The sequence below is a fragment of the Mya arenaria genome, chromosome 3 (genome assembly GCF_026914265.1).
Source record: "Mya arenaria isolate MELC-2E11 chromosome 3, ASM2691426v1".
NCBI lineage: Eukaryota > Metazoa > Mollusca > Bivalvia > Myida > Myidae > Mya > Mya arenaria.
This window is the reverse complement of record NC_069124.1, coordinates 90,835,141-90,859,204: the sequence shown is the minus strand read 5'-3', so window position 1 is coordinate 90,859,204 and position 24,064 is coordinate 90,835,141. Positions and strand designations below refer to the sequence as shown.

The 24,064-nt window shown below is 35.1% G+C and overlaps 1 protein-coding gene across 1 annotated transcript; it reads right to left on the bottom strand.

Annotated features, from left to right (window-relative positions):
• Positions 1-434: 434 nt before the first annotated feature.
• On the bottom strand, positions 435-22,523 carry LOC128228498 (U3 small nucleolar ribonucleoprotein protein MPP10-like). The gene is made up of 11 exons (XM_052939839.1): positions 22,437-22,523; positions 15,371-16,277; positions 12,418-12,623; positions 12,057-12,183; positions 10,695-10,836; positions 8,442-8,509; positions 6,734-6,871; positions 3,502-3,612; positions 2,452-2,559; positions 1,911-2,144; positions 435-777 (listed from the first exon to the last, which is right to left on the bottom strand). Exons 1-11 carry the CDS (start codon positions 22,517-22,519, stop codon positions 622-624), a joined length of 2,280 nt encoding a protein of 759 aa, XP_052795799.1. The 5' UTR covers positions 22,520-22,523; the 3' UTR covers positions 435-621.
• Positions 22,524-24,064: the final 1,541 nt, after the last annotated feature.

Genomic DNA, 24,064 nt, shown 5'->3' with positions numbered 1-24,064 from the left:
CAAGATTGCCCGGATGCACATACATGCCTTCCATTACTATATCCCCTTCATCTTTCAGCAGGGGATAAAAACTTCTTCTGGGTATCAGTGCTTTACACAAGGCACACTTAAAAACTAAATAGGCTTTATTTGAAAATAGCTAAACCTCCTTGTTTCTTCTCACTGCCTGTTCCCACCTCTGCCTATTTAGCAATATCTAAAAGACTTCATTAAAATAAGTTAAGTATAGTCTACTTTCATGGATGATCAATATACATACATGTATTTATTAAATATATGCATGTACATAACATTTTTATTAAATTGCTGATCAAACACTTTATCAAAATCCATAATTATTGTACAGCTGTGTACATGTATGTTTATCAATAACAAATAATGTGCTCAGATAATTCAATATCTAGACATGTACATTTAATAGATAATAAAGAATCTTATTTTTCAACTTTTACTTAACATTTTTCAATTATAACGCATACATTTAAAATATATCAGCACATGCTTGGCTTTGAGTACACTTATACCACGCTGAAGAATGATAAGAATCAAATGTTTGTTGTTGGGTGAATGAACTTTCGCAAGAAGTCTTTTTCATATGGTTTTCGCGGAGGCTTATAATCTCTATAATTTGAACTTTTTGACATTGGCATTTTTTGTGAGTGTTGTCTGTTTGCGTTTCTCTGCCTGCTTGCTGCGGACCCCAGCCTTTACTTCGTCCTGTAGCTGACTGAAGAATGACTTGGATGATGTCAGGCCTGTCTTCTGCTTCCTGTCGTCCTGAAAACACACATATGATGGATATTTTTATAGATGTATTTATAATCTAGCAAATTTTATAAAACACATCATGATTAAAGACAAAGAAAAAAAATCTGTATGTGACTGGATTTTTAATTGTGAATGTATGACATTTTCTTTGGTCCCATGAAATAATACATAATGGCAAACATTTGTAGGCAGCTGTTGGCCAGGTAAGTACTAGCAGCCCTGCCCTAGTTGACCGTATTCACAAGCTGTGTGACCCCACCTCGAGCAGTGCGACCTCACCTGAGGCAGTGTGATCCCAACTGGAACAGTTTGACCCCACATGGAGCATTGTGATCCCAGGTGGAGCAGTGTGACCCAAATTGAGCAGTGTGACCCCAACTGGAGCAGTGTGACCCCACTTGGAGCAGTGTGACACCACCCAGGGATTGTGACTCCTTCTGGAGCAGTGTGACCCCATCTGGGGCCGTGTGACCCTATACTCAGCAATGCAACCCAACCTGGAGCAGTGTGACCCCACCTGGAGCAGTGTGATCCGTCCTAGAGCAATGTGATCCCACCTGGAGCAGTGTGAAAAGTCAAGTAGTGACCCACCTGGAGCAGTGTAATCCCACCTGGAGCAGTGTGACAAGTCAAGTAGTGACCCACCTGGAGCAATGTGATTCCACCTGGAGCAGTGTGACAAGTCAAGTAGTGACCCATCTGGAGCAGTCTGACCCCACCAGGAGCAGTGTGATCCCACCTGAAGCAGTGTGACCTCACCTGAAGCAGTGTGATCCCACATGGAGCAATGTGAACTATCCTGAAGCAGTGTGATCCTACCTGGAGCAGTGTGACCTCACCTGAAGCAGTGTGACCCCACCAGGAGCTGTGACCCCCAACCCCCCTTGGAGTTGGACCCCACCCAGAGCAGTGTGACACCACATTGTGCATTGTGACCCCCACCTGGAGCTGTGTGACCCAACCTGTAGCAGTGTGTCTCGACCTGGGAATTGTGACCCTACCTAGAGCAGTGTGACTCCACCCAGGGATTGTGACCCAAACCCAGGGCAGTGTGACACCACACAGAGCAGTGTTAACGACACCTTGGGCAGAGTGAACCCTAACCAAGCATAGTAACCTTACTTGGAGCATTATGACCTCACCTTGAGCAGTGTGACGCGACTGTTCTGTGTCTTGCTGTCCTTTTCCAGATCTTTGAGGGCCTTGTCCCTACTGTACTTGTTCCCGAGCCCAGGATTCAGCTTCTCAATGAGCCGCTCACGCTGTTCACGTTCCCTACGCTTCATTCGCTTCTCCTTCTTCTTTCTCTGACGTTCACGTTCTCTGTCAGTTTTTGTTCGTTCAGAGGCTCCCTTCATTTCACCTTGAACTTTATCCTAAAAGGAAATAAAAAGGTTACACAAGTCTAAAATAAGGAAGTCTTTTACTTCTTTTCCTAGTATGCCACAACAGAATACACATTGGGCAGTGAATTCATCTATTCTTGACGATTTGTCAGCACTTCTGTATTATGAATTTAACGAAAGCATACATACTTAATATTATAGTTATAATACAAAGGACATCATTCACCTCATATCCTTAACTGAAGTAAAAAACATGTAAGCTTTTCATGCATTTTATTGAGAGTTAAGTAAGATTTTTTTTTTTTTTTGCCTACTCCCTTTAATATAAGTCCCTGACCTTGACTTCCTCAGGTGCGAGGAGTTTGGCATCACTAACAGCAACTGGAGCCACCTCCTCCATGGCGATGGAAGGCTGGTTGGTGATGATCTGCACCTCAGGAGCAGCCTGGCCAAGACACAAACATCATTAATACATGTGCAGGTAGTATGCCTTGATAAACTAATGTTTTATCAAGTTAGTTGAAGTAATGTTTTAAGATGACAATTTCGAGAATAAACAGAAATGCAAACACATTTGAAGGGCAAAATAAAGAAAAGTTATTAGAATAATTTTATTTTAATATTATCATACTATATTGCAAGAAGATACATTTATACAATATATGGTGATGAAAACAACAGAGAAACAGAAACTGCATTGCAACATAAAAAAGGACATGCAAAGAGATTGAGCCACAAGTTTTTCACAAATTATGGCCCTTTCTCAAAACGTCACACAATAAGCAAAATGCCAACAGTGTCATATAAAGTATTAAAACATACATTACATGTAATGCAATAAAAAAACAAATACAAATTGTAGTAAAACAAAAAAAACTTTAGTAGAAGAACTAAAAGAGGAGAGAGAGAGAGAGAGAGAGAGAGAGAGAGAGAGAGAGAGAGCAGGAGTAAAAAAGTGGGAGGGGCATGAAAGAGAGTAGTGATGCACTCCTTGTGCTTAATATGAAATTTTTAGGGAAACGTTCAGTACACTTTACAAAGTGATGAACTTCCATACATAACACAACATTATCATGATTGGAAATATTTGAAGATCTTAAAAGTATTTTGTTACTTTGTTAAGAATGAACTTGACTAGTGTTCTGAAAAAGACTCCTATTTTAAACTGTAAGTGAGCAGTTTAAAACATAGGGTTCAACATTTTCTTTCATATAAGAGTGACTACATAACAATGAGTCTCTGAGATTATTAAACAAATCTGAATTAAGATCACTATAGGAATTTCATGCATGTGCATAAAATATGAATCATTCTACCCTCATGTAGAAAGTAAGCAAACCCATCAAAGGCTACAAGTTTCCTTAACAAAGACAGCCAATCAATGTACCTGTTTTGGTGTGTAGTGAAAGTTGGAGAGAGCGTCCAGTTTGATGAAAAGGGAAGTCATCATCTTCTTGATCTCTTCATGGTCTGGATCCTTCTTCTCCACCTCCTCTGTCTGAACACAAAACACAGACATAAACAAGAGATGTTTGTCAAACATAATGCCCCCACAGAGTGCCATGTTGTCAAGATTATTTGGAAAATTGAATGAAATATGCATGGACCTCCAAGTTTTAGGGCCATGGATGCAGGCAGTGTCAAGTTGTCAAACAGACAAGCTTTTTGCATTCAAGGTCACTGTGACATTGACTTTTGACCTGATGACCACTTAAATTAAAAGGGGTCATCTACAGGTCATGCCCAACCCCCTAGTCTAGTTTGATGATCATAGGTCCAGGCTTTGTTGAGATATCAATGGGAGCAGCTTTGTTAATTTTTTTGTGTTAAAGGCCACATTGACTTTTGACCCAATGAAACCCAAAAACAACAGGGGTCATCTACTGGTCAGGCCCAACATTCATGTCAAGTTTGATGACCATAGGTCCAGGAATTGTCGAGTTTGCCTTCAAGGTCACTGTGACCTTGACCTTTGACCTGATGACCACAAAAATGAAGAGGGTTCATCTACTGGTCAGGACAAACATACAAGTCAAGTATGAGGGCCATGGGTGCAGGCATTGTCGAGTTATCACTCGGACAACCTTTCATCATTCAAGGTCCATATGACCTTGACCTTTGGCCCGATGACCCCCAAAATCAAAAGGGGTCATCTACTGGTCAGGCCCAACCTCCAAGTCCAGTTTGAGGGCCATGGGTACAGGCATTGTCGAGTTTTCACTCGGACAACCTTTTATCATTCAAGGTCACTGTGACCTTGACCTTTGACCCAAAACCCCTAAAATCAATAGGGGTCATCTACTGGTCAGGGCCATTCTTGTTGTCAAGTTTGACGACCAAAGGTCTAGGCATTGTTAAGTTATCACTCGGACAAGCTTTACAATATATTTACTTTTAAATGTCACTGTGACCTTGACCTTTGACCTGATGACCCCTAAAATCAATAGGGGTCATCTACTGGTCAGGCCCAACCTACATGTAAAGTTTGATGACAATGGGTCCAGGGATTGTTGAGTTATTACCCGGACAAGCTTTGGCCTACGGACGGACCGACCTACCGACATGTGCAAAGCAATACTCCCCTCTTCTTCGAGGGGGGGGGGGGGCATAATAAAGCATACACATCCATACATATTACTGTCTCAACATACACATCTATTCATATTACTGTCTAAACATACACATCCATTCATATTACTGTCTAAACATACACATCCATTCATATTACTGTCTGACCATACACATCCATTCATATTACTGTCTGACCATACACATCCATTCATATTACTGTCTGACCATACACATCCATACATATTACTGTCTGACCATACACATCCATTCATATTACTGTCCGAACATACACATCCATACATATTACTGTCTGAATATACACATCTATACATATAACTGTCCGAACATACACATCCATACATATTACTGTCTGAACATACACATCCATACATATTACTGTCCGACCATACACATCCATACATATAACTGTCCGAACATACACATCCATACATATTACTGTCCGAACATACACATCAATACATATTACTGTCCGAACATACACATCCATACATATTACTGTCTGAACATACACATCCATACATATTACTGTCTGACCATACACATCCATTCATATTACTGTCCGAACATACACATCCATACATATTACTGTCTGAATATACACATCTATACATATAACTGTTCAAACATACACATCCATACATATAACTGTCCGAACATACACATCCATACATATTACTGTCCGAACAAACACATCCATACATATTACTGTCTGACCATACACATCCATTCATATTACTGTCCGAACATACACATCCATACATATTACTGTCTGAACATATACATCCATACATATTACTGTCTGAACATACCCATCCATACATATAACTGTCCGAACATACACATCCATACATATTACTGTCTGAACATACACATCCATACATACAACTGTCCGAACATACACATCCATACATATTACTGTCCGAACATACCCATCCATACATATAACTGTCCGAACATACCCATCCATACATACAACTGTCCGAACATACCCATCCATACATATAACTGTCCAAACATACCCATACATACATATTACTGTCCGAACATACACATACATACATATTACTGTCGGAACATACACATCCATACATATTACTGTCCGAACATACACATCCATACATATAACTTTCCGAACATACACATCCATACATATTACTGTCCGAACATACCCATCCATACATATAACTGTCCGAACATACACATCCATACATATAACTGTCCGAACATACACATCCATACATATTACTGTCTAAACAAACACATCCATACATATTACTGTCTGACCATACACATCCATACATATAACTGTCCGAACATACACATCCATACATATAACTGTCCGAACATACACATCCATACATATTACTGTCTGACCATACACATCCATACATATAACTGTCCGAACATACACATCCATACATATAACTGTCCGAACATACACATCCATACATATTACTGTCCGAACATACACATCCATACATATCACTGTCCGAACATACACATCCATTCATATTACTGTCTGACCATACACATCAATACATATAACTGTCCGAACATACACATCCATACATATAACTCTCCGAACATACACATCCATACATATTACTGTCCGACCATACACATCCATACATATAACTGTCCGAACATACACATCCATACATATAACTGTCCGAACATACACATCCATACATATAACTGTCCGAACATACACATCCATACATATTACTGTCGGAACATACACATCCATACATATTACTGTCCGAACATACACATCCATACATATTACTGTCCGACCATACACATCCATACATATAACTGTCCGAACATACACATCCATACATATAACTGTCCGAACATACCCATCCATACATATTACTGTCCGAACATACACATCCATACATATAACTGTCCGAACATACCCATCCATACATATTACTGTCCGAACATACGCATCCATACATATAACTGTCCGAACATACCCATCCATACCTATCAATGTCTGCACATTTGGTTTTGTCCTATATTACCTGTTGCTGTTTGAGGTACTCCTGCTCATAAATCTGTCCAAGGCTCAGTTTACTCTTCTCCTGGTCGAGTGTAACTCGTTTTTTGAACTCGAACGGGTTTTCCTTAGGTTTCACCTTGCGCTCTACATCATCCCAGGCCTGCTTAGTTCCACAGAAATAACAATAGCATGATTATACTATTTTTTTTATCTTATTTATGCAATATTACACGTTTTTGGAATTATATAAAATCTACAATACATGTTGAACAAAAACATACTCAGAAAGAAGGGTTTAATACGGAAACCACATGAAGCTGGATTCTCATTTTGACAAATTTTTATGTGATTTTGCAATTTTTGAAAAGTAAATGCTGCTGAAACATGAATATACTGGTCAAATGCACACACGAAAAAATGTGGCAAATCCTTAATAAATAAAAATAAAAAATCACATTGCTTGGCCAATAAGAACAAGTTTTCACAAATAGTAACTAGAGCTATCACTAAATATGAATTATACCCCCACTTCACCACCTATTTATCATAAGAAGTATTACTAGGAGTGAAGTATGCTCATTGAATGCCCTGTCGGTGGAAAGGCATCAACTGATTTAATGGTCCTACTTTATAGCCATTAGGACTATTACATCTGGGAAATAAGGATTATTTTTAGTTTTTAAAACCAAGTCTTTTTATTAAGTTGACCAAAAACAAAATATTTTTTCTTTTATACAGTTGAAGTCAATACCCAAAAACATATTAAGTTATCACAGGAATTTAAACAGTAGTATTATAAGAGCAGTTATTTTGAAAATAAAAACTACATCCAAAGTTATGGTTTCTGTGCACTACACTTCACCTTAATGAGATCTATCCACATATGAAGTTTGAAGTCAATACCTCGAATACTTTTCAAGTAATGCTTTGGAAAAAATAAGCATGAATATCAACAAAGGGCAAGACCATACTGCAACCATAGTTATGGTTCCTGTGCACTACTTCTCTCGTCAGTAAGATCATTCTGTATACGATCATTCAGTATGACGTCTATAATTCAAAAGCTCTAGACCTTTCGGTAATTAAAGGGCAATTACTCTCCGGTGACAACATCAATATGGCTACTTATTGAATTTGTCCAAGGTATTAAGCCCATATATATTCTGACCAAATTTGATGATTGGACAAAGGCTTCTAAAGTTATTGATTGGACAATGTTGGTAATTACTATACATCTAATTAAAGGGCGATAACTCTTGAGTGACAGGAGCGACTTGGCGGGATATAATGCCCATACACATTCTAACAAAATTTGGTCATGATTGGACAAAGGGTTCTAAAGGTATTGATCACCCAAATGCCATCCCACCCAAATGCCCAACCGACCTTTCAAGGCAGGTGAAACTAAAATATGTTCTGTTAAAATAACAATGTATGAAAACATGAAAAGTATGTATTTGTTTAAAAAGTTACAAAGGGCCATAACTGTTACAATATTTATGTTGGAGATATATAGATTGTCACAAAAGAGCACTTTGTTACTGTGAATAAGTTCATAGAATTAAATCTGATATCTTCATTGATTGTAAAACAATAAATTAACAAAAATGCCACATTGTGACGAAAACCAGGTTTTGAATGATTGACAGAAGAGCTTTTGATTCCTATACAGTCCACACCGCTATGCGGTGGGGCTAAAATAATAATATGATATTGGAACAAGATGTCACCTTGTCCCTGATCCTCTGCCTTATGAGGTCCTCCAGGCTCTTGGTTGTCTCCTCCGTAATCTCAGGAGCTGAAACCAAGCAGCAAATGAAATCGCACAGATATGTAAATGTATTACTGTTAATTCAAGAAGTCTAGAATTGATTGATATTAGCATTGTCAAAGATTAATGTTGGCACAGTAAATTGCATTCACTTTACTATGACAAAACATCTTTCATGTCCTTCTAATACTTATCAATGAAATGCAACCCTTTGGTTAATTTTGATATGATTTCCATATTATGAACTTATTATTACCTAACCCTTCATTCAAACTTGACCTAAACTCATAAATTTAAGACATTCAAAAATAAGACACCCTTGTGCATATGCTCTACTGGCAAACAAATTCAAAGAAAAGAAATCACTGAACCATGTTTCACAAAGGGCAAGAACTATACTAACTTAACTAAGTGTATAAAATACAGATATGCTATTACAACTGTAACACTTTAAAGTGAAAGCAATAATTGCATTTATTCCCACAATAAAACGTTCATCTCTCTTAGAAAATAATTTTGCTAAGCAGTATTTTGAGGAAAGGGAAAAACATTACTGCAATAAAACTAGGGATAAAACAATGATCGAGTATTGTCGAAAGTCGATTATTTGTGTCCAAGATCGGCGATAATCGATTTCATTATTCCATAATCGATTATGGCTAATGTACGGCAAAGGGAAGTAACCGTGTTGTGTATGTCCTGATTTTCTTTAAAACAGGAAACGGTACGGACTTATACGGCGCTATACGGCAATTAGAAATCAGGGGAGCTAACTCTCGCATCATCCGTTTCAAAATGTCAGCTCCCATGGACGAACATGTCGATATTCTGTCGATACCTGCGTCATCTAAATAAGCGTCTAATTTCTTTTAAAGAATCATGTTCAGGTTTATAGTGTTTTTCCAGTTATTAACATTTAGTCTATTATTATGAACATTCCTGAGTGAAAATCCAGACTTAGACTCTGTAAAAAATCATCTTCATTGTAATATCAAATATAATTTTTTTTATCAAGTAAAAATGATTATTTATTCAGCATTTCCCCATGTTATATCTTGCTAGAAAAATATTAAATTCATTTCAACATGATGTCAAGATAATTGATAAGTATTTCATGTAAAAGATTGGAACATTTTTTTAAATGCTACATGTAAATACATTTTGTACTACATTTTTGTTCCAAATTATGTAATATCTGTTTTAAAGTGATGACAATGCTGATAATTATGTAAATAATTCATCAGTTTATGGTTGATCTTTTTAATAAATATGAAACTACTGTCTGGTATATACTTGAAGTGTGGAAAAATCTTTTTAAAAGAAAAAGTTTTTATTCTCAATAATTTTTTAAGTTATCTCCTAAAAACATTTTACTAAATTACAAATTGTAACCTGGAATGTATAACTAATCAGCATATAAAACATAACTGATTGTAATATGTTTATTCATTTAAAGACATGTATGTACAAACCAATATAGTTTTGAATATATTTGTAATATATTCACTTGTTCCGTTTCGATTATATAATCGATGATTGATCGAAATGGCTCGTCCGATTATTTTCGATGATCGATTATGACTTTGGTCCGATTTTCAATCCCTAAATAATACACAACTCTCTTTACAAAGTTGTCTTGAAAATTCTTACAATTCTTTTGCATATCAAGCCTGAAGGGCTAATTATCCAGCATCGGTTTAAGAAAGGAACCAAGCTCTCATGGATATCAAACTACTGTATAAGTTTAATTACAACGGTATGTTGTTCACTAGCAATAGACGGACACCTTGCCATTGCATAAGATCTTCAGGCTGAAAAAAATCTGGTAGAAAATGTAGCCTCTAGAACTATCTGTGTTAAATTTTATTCTCTACAAATATTTGAGCTGACATGTGCTTCTATAATTTCAGGAAATTGCAAGTCTTGCAGGCACCTCTTGATTTGACCTAGCGAGCTACTTTTGGGCCAAAGATATATTTGGCCATGTTTGTCATGAAACAGGTTTGATGAAGTCAAACATTCTGACCAAGTTTCAGGAAGAATGTCCTTGATAAAATGTTAACAAGTTATATGTTGAAGGCCTTCTGACTATGAGACAAAGGAAAACATCTATATCAGCATCAAACAACTATAAAATGTGCTATAATAATGTGTTCTCTATCAGAATATGCTGTAAACAGTTTCATATCAATATGTATATGTAGAAACTCACTTAGACGTGTGGTGTAGTCAAACTGGAGGTTCTCCTGCAGCAGACTGTTCTCCGGGCGCTTTCCGCCTGTCACCTCCCCGGTCATCTGCCACGGCTTCTCCGACAACATACGCTCCTCCAGCTCACTCATCTTCTTCTTCAACTGTTGTTTTCATGAATTTCATATTATTACATGCGAAAAAATTAGAATTACATAAATACTGCATCTTATATAAAAAGGGTGACCATGTAAAAAAGGCTGCGATTTACGCAATTACCCGAGAGTGAAATGCCCTATTTAACTATACTGAACATTTTGTTTCATATGTATAAATAAAAAATATTCATCGATAATGAATAAAATAATATTAAATTACTGAAAAGTGGGAATTACAAGAAATCTATAAATCAAATGAAAGTTTACTGTATAATTTGCATTTAACAGAGGCTAGGCCAGTAGAAACATTTCAAAGACTTAGCCACTTAGTTTGTTTAAGTTAGGATGCATTTTAAATCCATCAGTGATTTTTTTTGGTGCAATTTACTGCCTTCTAAAGGCTGTTTGCCCTTGCGAAAAAAATGTCCATTTTTCCCAAAAAAGTATAAATGTTTCCCAATTTGATAAATGCACATTATGTTAGTGTATAAAAAAGCAATGAATTTCTTGATAAATAAACAAAATCTTGACAAGATTAACTCTTTCACAGCATAAAGTATGCATAAAAAGGTGAAAACATGTATATTTGCCATTATATTTGCTATTTTGATCTGATTTTGTATTTTTCCCAATCTGGATTTTTTTTCCCAATTTGCAAGGCACAGGCGGAAAAAAATATTTCCAAAAAAAATCACTGTCCATGATCAATGTCATTTATTTTAAACATCATTTTAACAGGTTTTTCTCACTTTAAATACAATTTACATGCCAAAGTCAAATTTTTAAATACATTATTGCAATCCTTATTGCTAAAGTTGCTATTGTTAGAAACATCCTTTAAATATAAATTGTGGAAATAATGGCCATAGAAATTGTGGAAATGAAGGCAATAAAAATTGTGGAAATTAGAAATTGTGGAAATAAAGGCCATAGAAGTTGTGGAAATGAAGGCCATAGAAATTGTGGAAATTAGAAATTGTGGAAATAAAGGCCATAGAAATTGTGGAAATGAAAGCCATAGAAATTGTGGAAATAAAGGCCATAGAAATTGTGGAAATTGGAAATTGTGGAATTAAAGGCCATAGATATTGTGGAAATAAAGGCCATGCCAAATAAATTCTATGTTTAGCATCATTGGACTGGTAGGTTTTCAGCCTTTAAAATGATTTTTTTTAAAACACCAAGACTATGACAACAAGTTAAAAATAGCTTAATTAGAAGTGAACCTTTTCCTGACGTTGCTCGAATGAGGACAAGTCCTGTTTTTTCTTCCCACCAAGAATATCGAGCGCATCTTCCCCATCACTGTCCGAGTCCAACAACAGGTTCCTCTGGAGAGCATGTCTTGTTGCACTGTAAGCATTGATTGCGAAATATGAAAATGGTGAAAATTATAAAAATCATTCCTAACGATTTCTAGATTTTGTATATCCAATTGGTAGTGTTTGCATGTTCATGGATCAAGTACAATGTACTCATTTACTACCTCACATTATTTGCCAATTCCAAGTAATGCCATTAATTTCTTTCATATAAATGAATAATGGTGTTTAGTAATATCACAACTACATCCTAGGCCAGACGTACAGTACATCTGTATTGGATTCCTCTCCATTGTCACCAACATCAGCTGCTGCATCCTCCTCATCCTCTTCATCACTGCCTGTTTTCTCACCATCCTCCCGACCTAAATCACCATGTTCAGCGTCTCTATCGCTGTCATCATCTTCGGAGTTAATCTGTCTTTCAACTTCACCATCTGGTTGATCAAAAAAGTCTGCATAATGAAGATCCTGAAATAAAAATATGTGTTTAAACTATGGCTAACAATTCATCTTAAGGCCAAATAAAAAAAATGTCTTGTTTCTGGTCACCCGACCGACCCTACTTTTTACCCCCCGACCGTTTTTTTTTTATAGCGTAAAGACCGTTTTTTATAATTAGCGTAAAGTGAGCCGGGATTCCCGGTCCCGGCGCCGAAGAGTAAACCGTGCTATCCGACAGTAATATTATATTCGTGACGTGTTTTTTATACGGCCGTGTCGAAGATGGCTGGCCCTGCGCAGACGACGTCTGTTACGCATTTGATAGCCATAAAAATAGACAAATGTTCGCACTTCGACGGTTGTAGTGTCATTAAAGTTGCCCATTCGCAAACAACAATAAAAAGTCTTTTCATCGATTTACATGGCGAGCGAGAAAATGTCCGACTTGAAGCTAAATGTTCGGTAAGTTGTATGGTTGTTTAGATATCGTAAAAGGACCATCGTAAAACAAATAATGCCTCGACCGAGAATGACAGTTTTGGCACCGACATTTTCGTAATTCAAAAGACTATCTATACACATATACAAGGTTTATTTGAATCTGACGAATTAAGGCAAAATAATGCCGACGAAGCGTGAATCATTATGCTGAGTGAATGGATTTAAATACTTCGTCTCTCTCAAATACCGAACGTCATATTAAAACGTTTCATTTTTGGACCTTCGTTTTTAATGTTTTAAAGGATTAAAATTAATTTTCTGTATGAAGAACCATTGACATTACACTTAGTTAGGTGCCCGATACTATAATTAAAGCAGATAGAAGAATGAAGGGGCGATCTCTTATCTGGGTTATTTGATCAGTTTGCTTTTAATAAATAAAGTAGGAACTGTGGTCATTTAGATAAAAAGAGCTCCAGATATAAAACATATTTTGTGTTTTCATGATAAATATTTTCTTTGTGTATCCATCAAATCCTATCTTGTAACACCCAGCTTTTTGAGGCAATACTAGTCCTGCTCACATAGAAGATAGGGTTTGCTGGATAAATATAAAAGAGATTTATGTGAAGAGATTTATGCCAAAAAGTAATGACGTGTTTACAGTAGAACTCAATACTTAACCGTGCATACTAAGTAGTAAACTTTACCCTTTACCTCAGAAACCCTTTGGCATGCCTTTGCACACAGAGTAGACCCTGATAAGACATCTCAATGAGCTGTCTGATCAGGGTCAAATCTGTTTGCTTAACATAGTATGTTACATATCTGCAGTGTATGACTCAACTACTTCATTTAAGTAAGTTGGTCTATGGGGTGGGGACATGGGGAAGTCTTTAATGAATAATGAACAGGTGAAAATGTTTATAGATTTATTCATATAAACACATGTAATTTTATTATTGTTTTCATATATATGTGTGTGTGTATAAATATGATCAGAACACAGACATCATTTTTTATAAAAACCTGTGAAACAAATATTCAGTTAAATATTCGACTCAAAATTTTCATAGCATAAAAAATATACAACAAAAAGGTTATCACAGACATAGTTTTATGCATTGCATAAATCACTGAATCTAATAAATTGATATTTTGTCTCTGTGATGTTTACCCTTTACCTCAGAAACCCTTTGGCATGCCTTTGCACACAGAGTAGACCCTGATAAGACATCTCAATGAGCTGTCTGATCAGGGTCAAATCTGTTTGCTTAACATAGTATGTTACAGATCTAAGTTTTCACTGTTTTGGCTATGAATGCATATATATATATACCTTGATAAATTGGTTTATGGGGTTGGGACATGGGGAAGTCTTGAATGAATAATGAACAGGTGAAAATGTTTATAGATTTATTCATATAAACACATGTCATTTTATTATTATTTTCATATATGTGTGTATGTGTGTGTGTGTGCGTGCGTGCGTGCGTGCGTGCGTGCGTGCGTGTGTGTGTGTGTGTGAATATGATCAGAACAAAGACATCATTTTTTATAAAACCTGTGAAAAAAATATTTAGATAAATATCTGACTCAAAATTTTCATATTAAACATAAAAAAATATACAGCTAAAGGTTATCACAGACATAGTTTTATGCATTGCATAAATCACTGAATCTAATAAAATGATATTTTGTCTCTGTGATGTTTAAATACCCAGTATTACGGTTTCTTCCATCCATGTTTATATTTGTTTTCTGACAAAGAATGACAATTGTTTCTTGAGATTATTTCAAATTCTAGTCTTGGACTTGTTGCTTCTTGTCATGTGATAGTGCTGTTGTTGTTCTGTTAAACTAATAAATACATAAATATGGTTATAAACTTGTGTCCAGTTTCCTTTAAGCCATATTTGATGATGTTGTATTGGCAGACAATATTTCATCATTTTTCAAACGCTATACTATTTCATTCCAAAGGTTTGAATAAAAAAAAAAAAAAAAAAAAACACCTACCTACCGACCCTGTTTTTTTTGAGGCATGTGACCAGAAACAAGACATTTTTTTTTTTTGGCCTAATCAACTACATTATGAAATGAGGGTTACCGTATACAGAAATGCCTCAGTTCACATATATAAGAAAAAAACCTTAATAAACATTTAATCACAGAATTTAATTCAACACAGCCTTTTGTTGAACATTTCAAACTTAGTAACCATAAATTGATGATGATGTTTCTATATTCCCTAAGTAACATAACATATCTGACTATGAAAAAAGACAGAGACAACATTGAGGTGAAAATAAAGTAAAAAAACTGCTGTTCACCTCTTCTTCAGAATCTATTTCAGCAAACAGGTCGATCTCCTCCCCATCCTCCTCACTGTCATCATCCTCGGCTCCACCCCTCCCACTTCTCGCCTTTTCTTCTTTCCTCTGTCTTTTCTCCTCACGCCTATCTTCCTTATCTAGGAATTGCTCAAGATCACTTAGCTTGAAAAATGCATCATCAACAACACTCTTTTTCTTCTTAATATTAAGCATAGACACTTGGTCAGACTTTCCTTTCCTGTTTGTACTTTGCTTGTCACTTCCATCCTCAAATTTGAAAGTCACAGTCTTTGAACTATTCTTTGTATCGGTTTTATTCTTTGAATCTTCACCAGATTCATCACTTTCCTCTTTATCAAATAATTCCTTATCTAAATCACCAGTTTGACCAAGAGAACCATACTCTAAATCTTCATCAGAATCTCCAGTGAAGTCAAAAAATTTATCATTTTTATCAAATGGCTCATCATCATTATCCACATCTGAAGTCTGTTTTATAAAATCATCAACATCATCATCAAAGTCACTGTCATTACCAGCATTGTCTAGGTCCCCACCTGCAGCCTGATCCCCAACTCTATTTAAAGATTCTTTGCCTTTGACATTATTGTGGACCAATTTGTTTTTGGAGGCAGACTGGTGACCAGAAGATTCATCTTTATTCCTTGCTGAGATAAATGCACAAGTTGTTTTACTTGATAGCAGACGTGCTGAATGGGACAGTAATATGCTGATTGCCACATCATTTTCTAGCTCAAGCTGCTGCCAAATCTGCTCATCATCAAACCCTTTTACTGTCAACTGAGGAAGGGAGTTGTTGGTTGTAAAGTCTTGTGCAGTGTGACTGGTGTCGTACAAACCTTTGGCAGCTATGGCAAATTTGTCAGCCTTTGTTGTTTTTTTTCTGCAATAAAATACAAACAGGAAGAGTTTGACAGGGAAACAGATGTTTTTTTGGAGTTCTGGGAGCACTTTTGTTTATTAAAATTTGAGGATGTTTATTGAATTTGTTTTTTCCCTATTTTGAACTATATAAAAGGACAGAGGACCATATTTTTTAGTTTTTTAAGCTTTTTGATGGACACCTGTGATATAGTTACCGTAAATGACAGGTTACGATGGGGTTATAAGACGCAGGCAAAAACATCTGTGAAAAACTCTGTCTATGTTTTGGGTTTTAGGACGCATAGAAAAAATGTTAAAATTGTCTGCCAATATCTGCCAACATGTTTGTTGACAGTGACCAAATTTTTGTTTTTCGTAAAAATGGCGATAGTTATTTTAAACATATAATACTAATACAAAGCAAAATATTCTTTCTGACGGTGGATTGTAAACGATAAACTTTCGAGAATTTGTTTTGTAAAGCAAAAACCGTATTATGTATGTGTTTCTTCTCAAAATGTCAACACCTGTATATAGACCGTGGCAACTTGCGAAAAAACAAGACCATTATCGCAACAGTTTGTACCATTGGTAAGTTAAACTGCTTGAGGGCAGTGCGAGCTTATCACACCTTATCATACCACTGACAAAAAATATTTGACAGTGCACAGCTTTGCTTCTTTATATGTATGTTTAATTATTGTTATACTGTATACAAAATAATATTGAATAACTTTAATCGTACAATATTTTTTTTTAAAGTAAAAAACGTCTTACGATACACCGTATCCCAACCGTCAACTGCTGTTTAACCCATATAATCTCGATCGATATGACGTGGGTAATATCCCTTTCTACATAAATCTAAATAACTTTCGGCCTGAAATCGACCTTAGATTTTTTTTTGCAAAAGATTGTTACTGGTTGTAAGACGCAGGCATTTTTTTACATCGAAATCAGTAATTTACGGTATCAATTTCATGAACAATATAGCTACAACAATGAGCGATCAGGGATATCTTTTTATTATTTTGACATTTCTTATGTATCCCTGTAATGCTACAACTCTCTACCATTTAACACCGGGCGAAATAATATATGTTATGCATCGATGTTGAATAATAATGAAAAAATTGTTCAATATATACCTGACAGTGATCTAAACTGAATTGAAATTGTCATTAAGGCCAAAAAAAAAAATATGTCTGGTTCAGGAAACCCGACCGACCCTATTTTTTACCCGCCGACCCTAAACTTTTTTTTCGAAATCGCGGCCGAAAACCGCTATACTGCGTATTGAAAATTTTCTTTTCTGTAGTTATTGCTCTTTGGGTTAATAGAGCGCGTTTATATCGATCTTTGGGTTAATAGAGCGCACAACAATGGCGGCGCCCATGGCGTGTTCACCAGCCACTTTGATGGCCATAAAACTCCAAAAATGTGAACATGGAGCAGAGCGGCAGGTCATGAAAGCGGTCCAGCATGGTTGCACAGTGAAAAAATTGCCATGTCATTGAATGTACGCATTTTGTACTTTAATAATTGTGTTTGGGAAATATATCAACAGTCAATTAATAATATTAAACTCACAAAGTATTGGATAATACTTTTGTTGCTCTTCTAACCTGGACCCCTAGGTCCTCAGTGCACTAAGGTTGCCTAGCTAATGCCTTATATGATTTTGTGCAACACCACTCACAATGTGCATTTGTTACAATGACAGAATTCACAAAAGAGATGTATTAAAGTGACTTATCTTTACAAGATATTTTAAACAAAATTGTCGACAGAAATCTTTAAAAAATGGAATTTTTATAAAATACTAGGTTGTACATGAATCTCTTTTGTGAACTCTTTGTGCAGGTTAGCATTGTACAGAGGGTGACTAAAAGGCATAGGGTACATAAACAGCAAGCATAGAAAAGGAAAATAATGTGAATAAACAAAGATGATACATGGTTAGATAGATTAGATAGATTTATTCGACATAAAAATTGCATATAACATGACAAATACAAATTTAAACATGTATAAACATATATAACATTTATGTCAAGGATAACACAAAAAAGAGTTAAAATAAAACCTTATTTCCATTGTGGTCCTTACAGATAATACAGGGTTGAAATGCTCTGTTATTATGTGGTTAAATGACTGCATTGAAACAAGCACACATCACAATACCACATGCTTTTGTGAACTCTTTGTGCAGGTTAGCATTGTACAGAGGGTGACTAAAAGGCATAGGGTACATAAACAGCAAGCATAGAAAAGGAAAATAATGTGAATAAACAAAGATGATACATGGTTAGATAGATTAGATAGATTTATTCGACATAAAAATTGCATATAACATGACAAATACAAATTTAAACATGTATAAACATATATAACATTTATGTCAAGGATAACACAAAAAAGAGTTAAAATAAAACCTTATTTCCATTGTGGTCCTTACAGATAATACAGGGTTGAAATGCTCTGTTATTATGTGGTTAAATGACTGCATTGAAACAAGCACACATCACAATACCACATGCTGGGAGTTACAAAGTGATCTGACTGCTCTGTGCATCGTCTACACATAGACAACATACGTCCAAAAAAAAAAAAAAAAAAAAAAAAAAAAATGGAAAAAATGCCTACCCTCCTAATTTTTTGGGACAACGTTTCCTGAACCAGACATATTTTTTTTTTTGGCCTAAGGTCTATGACAATTTTTGTTTTGGCAACTCTACGTGTCCATATCCCACTTATTGTTTTCCTAGCCAAGAATGAAAGATCCCAGCACTAAGAATATTGAGCAGAATGATAACGGGCACCTGCTAGATAGTTTAACAAGAGCTGTCACAGAGACAGTGCGCTCGACTTTTCCGCCGCTTTTCAGTGTAAGGATTGAAGTTTTGGCGAAACATGCATGGATCACTGTTAGATTAGATTTCAATGCAATACATGATGTGCTGAGATATTAACATAAATGTGGTTACATGCAAAATTTTAACAAGAATTTTTAAGTCTAATAATAAAGGGCTATTATTTGCAAAATACAGTTATCTAACTAGGTTAGGTTGGGTGGTTGAATACCATGAAGTATAAAGTCTCAATGCAATACATCAAGTAGTTGCTGAGATATTATCCTATGTGTGCTAACATGCAAGACCTTAACCAGAATTTCTAATTCGCCTAATAAAGGGGCAAAAATTATATAATATGAAAGATAGATTTATCTTACTTGATTAAATAAGAAGGTTAAATGATTGGAACCTGTGTGTAAAGTTTCAATGCAATACATGATGTATTGGCTGAGGAATTGCCTTAAAAGTGGCTACATGAAAAACCTTAACCAGAATTTTTATGTCGAATAAAAAAGGGGCCATTATTTGAATTTAATATAAACTAGAGTTATCTTACATGGTTATTTAAGTAGATTGGATGGTTGAGTACCAATGTATAAAGTCTCAATGCAATACATCAAGTAGTTGCTGAGATATTAACCTATATGTGCTTACATGCAAAACCTTAACTAGAATTTCTAGGTCAAATAATAAAGGCCCATAATTTGCATTATTTAAAAAAAAGAGTTATCTTACTTCATTAATTTAGTAGGTTAGATAGTTGGGAATACATATCTAAAGTTTCAATGCAATACATGATATATTAACTGAGATATTGACTTAAATGTGGTTACATGCAAAACCTTAACCAGAATTTTTAAGTCGAATAATAAAGGGCAATTATTTTGCATTAAATGCAAACTAGAGTTATCTAACTTGGTTACCGTAATTAAGTAGGTTGGATGGTTGAGTACCATTGTAATAATTCTCAATGCAATACATCAAGTAGTTGCTGAGATATTAACCTATGTGTGCTTACACGCAAAACCTTAACCAGAATTTCTAAGTGGAATAATAAAGGGCAATTATTTGCATTAAATACAAACTAGAGTTATCTAACTTGGTTTATTAAGTAGGTTGGATGGTTGAGTACCATTGTATCAAGTCTCAATGCAACACATCGAGTAGTTGCTGAGATATTAACCTGTGTGTGCTTGCACGCAAAACCTTAACCAGAATTTCTAATCAAATAATAAAGGGCAATTATTTGAATTAAATGCAAACTAGAGTTATCTAACTTGGTTAATTAAGTAGGTTGGATGGTTGAGTACCATTGTATCAAGTCTGAATGCAATACCTCAAGTAGTTGCTGAGATATTAACCTATGTGTGCTTGCAAGCAAAACCTTAACCAAGGTGTGACGCCAACGCCGACACTTGGGTGAGTAGAATACATGTGTAGCTCTCCTTATTCTTCGAATAGTCGAGCTTAAAATGGCGATGCTTTGTTGACAGATCGATCTGAATTTGTGTTTCATGAAATAGTTGAGTGTGATAAGAAAAAGATATTGGCTAAAAATAATTTATTTGTCACTTTTGTGTTTTTATTTAACCCTTTAGCACATAGACTAGTGGCCAGATTACACCTCCCAGTCAATAGCCAACTTACTGATAAGCAGTCCTTATCTGCATAGGTATTTTCAGGATATTTGAAAATGAGAAAATGAATACAGCAGTATGACCTTAAAATCAATATAACTCCAAATAATTGTTTCCAAATCTTTTTTATGTGAATACATTTTTATAGATAATTAAATTATCCAATGAATGGTGTCAATAATGAAAGATAAAATTATTTTATTTCATCTGTGAATGCATTTTCAAGATGGAATTGTAACATTTCTTTGAAATGTCATAATTGCATTAAATCAAAGGGTAATAAAATGCTGAGATCAATCTAAATTTTATTACCCCTATCATAAAAAAGACCCATATGGATTAAAAAGCCGACAATTGATGTTCTTGTGTATAATACAAAATAATGTGGCCGGAATATCCGGTGTCATCCAGCTGAGAGATCCAGTCCAGAGTGTCTGTTTAACTTTATTACCCCTTCATAAAATTCTTTACAAAAAGAAAGCCAAGAAATGTTTTCAAAGTAATGAATAAAAAGATCTAGATCATGAACCCTTGCACAAATGTGTTTACTTGACCTATTTTACGACCGGAACCATGCTCGCCATCAATTAGCTCAGCAGAAAATTTACTCATCATTTTCTCGGCTACTTATTGTTTCTATTGTTTGTAACACAAAATATTATCTTCAAATTATTATAATCTTTATTGATTTTAATGGTTAATTCAACTGACATAATATATTCAATGATTTACGCATCAATGTTTTTGGGGAAATTCCATACTGTACAGTACTGCTATTCCTCGAGGATTTATTACGTGACAGTGGGATCTCACACCAGTGATTGGCAGTATAAATAATAACCTTCAAGTTTTAGCAGACAACATTTTCGAGGGAAAATCAATACGCAAAAGGTTAAGCTTTAGCTTTATAAACATCCGGGATATTGTTTACAAAAAGAAAGATGCAAAATTGAAGTATTGAAATGACCCTATTGAAATATGCAGGAGATGCGTTTACATCCAGTAGTGTATAGGGTCGGTCAGATGCGTTTACATCTGCTAATGAGCTATGTCGGCCTATCTCGTATACATGCGCTAAAGGGTTAACAATGTTGTACTAAATATTGTTGAGTTCCAGTTGAAGAATATATTTTACATTTGTATGAATCAGTCAACTTGTGGAGTTTAGGGAACAAAATGAATATCCAAATGTTAAAAAAAGTTCCCTTACCCGCATTATTATGGCTAGGTCACAAACAACCTTTTATACATGTACACATCAGATTTGTCCTAGATTTACAGATATCGGGATACTTGATAAACAATCGACATGTGTAAGTGTTTTATGATATCTGAACATGTTTTTTGGCATAATGACATATATGAATATGAGTTTAATATTTGTAGGCAATAATATATTATTTGAATTTTTAACGGAGATAATTTCAAAATTGTGGCCGTGAGGATTCTCTGCGAAAGGACCCTTCGCTACTTTTTGCTGGGCTGATGGTTGTCACGAGTCTGCCAGTGCCATAGTAAAAAAAAAACGTCAAAAGATTCGTTGACGGCCATTTAGGTGGACTAATGAACAATATAGAACTTGGTAGACACGTTCGGTTTTTTCTACACAGCTAAATATCATCATTTCAAATCTTTATTTAAGTCGAATTTATAAAATGTTTCACAACACAAAATTCGTATACTCACGATAGAAAGTCTTCTGGTGTATCTAAAAATGACTTAATGTCTTCAACTGTATTTTTCAATGCGTGTCTCATGGGGGCCGCCATATTGAAAAAGGTTACAGTATACTAAAATATATCGATATCTGAATAAGTGTCAAACGTAGTAGACCTCGTTCATGTATGCTAGAGAATTATCTCATGATGGAGTTCAACATAACTGGTAAGAAATTATGCTGTCGCTACTAAAATTGAGTTTCTATATGTTGTAAACCCGACTTTATAAATAAATATTGCTTGACTTGACTTGACTTGACTTGAAATTGACACAGGCACAAGACACACGTTAAAACCGCTGGCAAAGACAAAATCACCAATGAGACGTCTGAAATGACAGTGTTAACCAGAAAAAGAAGAAAAGTTGCCGTCAATGGAGAAAGATAATAGGACAGAAACTATCATAAGTTATTACTTTAAACAAAAGGTGTATGCTTACAGCCAATGTGAACGTGCCGCAGGAGGTCGAACACAACATCGTCGACGAAATGCTCTGACCTGAGGGAATCGTGTAGCGGAACTTGGTTTCCGCGTAGCTCGTTTTGTAAAAAGTACAAGATATCTCGCGTCGCCTCATGTTTACTGTAGTTTTAACTCTTTGTTATATTATATGAGAACATTTAGCCACCGATTGATTGCGCTCAACTATACCAATGCATGTACTTGAAGTTTACAACTTAATATACTTAAAATGTTATTCGACTCAATTGTTATAGCATTGTAATACGTAGCTTGTATGCGATTATTATAAACGTTGAATGCGGACCCTATTACAGTTGAGTTGGTATTCAATATTGGTATTGATTGGATATACGATAGATATTGCTCATAGGATTGCGCTGCATAAATAACCAACATATACTGAGATCAAGGGTGGTTTTCAATATAATTCAGCCAGAAGCACGAATATTTTTTTTTCTTCTTCATTTTCATTAGCTAACATACTTTTTACAAAAAATAATATTGTATTTTTCATTAAAAAGTAATTAAATACATTTTTACGCATAAAATACGGCTGAAATAGGTGGTTTGGAATTACAAACTTTATTCTTTTTTTAAATGAGATGGTAAAATATTTTGATTGTTTGGTACGTATAATGTTCCTAAAAGATTAAAGATAATTATTAATAAAGAACAGGTCATGAGTATTTCTAGAACTTGTTATTTTTGCTTTTAAACATCGATGTTCCAATTTTTACGCGGTCAAAACAGTATGTTAAAATTGAAATACCATATATGGCTATTTCAGTACAGCAAGATTATATTTGTTGGTGATGTGATCAATACTGTATTATTTCTGAAAGCAAATATATTTCTTGTTACTCTAATACCAAATTATTACCAAAATGTTGAGAAATAAATGAAATAAAAGAGTCTCTCGGGTGATATCGTTTTTATCGACAATTCTGAAATGGGGGCAGGGTAATTCAAATTAAAATAAAATTGTTATTTGACGGTAATTTCTTTTAAATTTTGTTTTTGAATCCAGGAAATGAAATTATCAAGCTGACCATACATTGAAATGGTGCCCATTAGGGGTGTGTTACCTTAAGTAAAATTATTTTTAAATATTTTCAATTAATTTTTAAAAACCCT

What these genes read in the sequence shown, in the direction of transcription:
- LOC128228498 (XM_052939839.1), bottom strand. Translation starts at nt 22,519, where the DNA reads ATGGCGGCCCCCATGAGACACGCATTGAAAAATACAGTTGAAGACATT. An exon ending in GAATCCAATACAGATGTACT is followed by an intron (nt 12,184 to 12,417) that starts GTACGTCTGGCC and finishes CAATGCTTACAG; the next exon opens with TGCAACAAGACATGCTCTCC. An exon ending in TGACTACACCACACGTCTAA is followed by an intron (nt 8,510 to 10,694) that starts GTGAGTTTCTAC and finishes GCTTGGTTTCAG; the next exon opens with CTCCTGAGATTACGGAGGAG.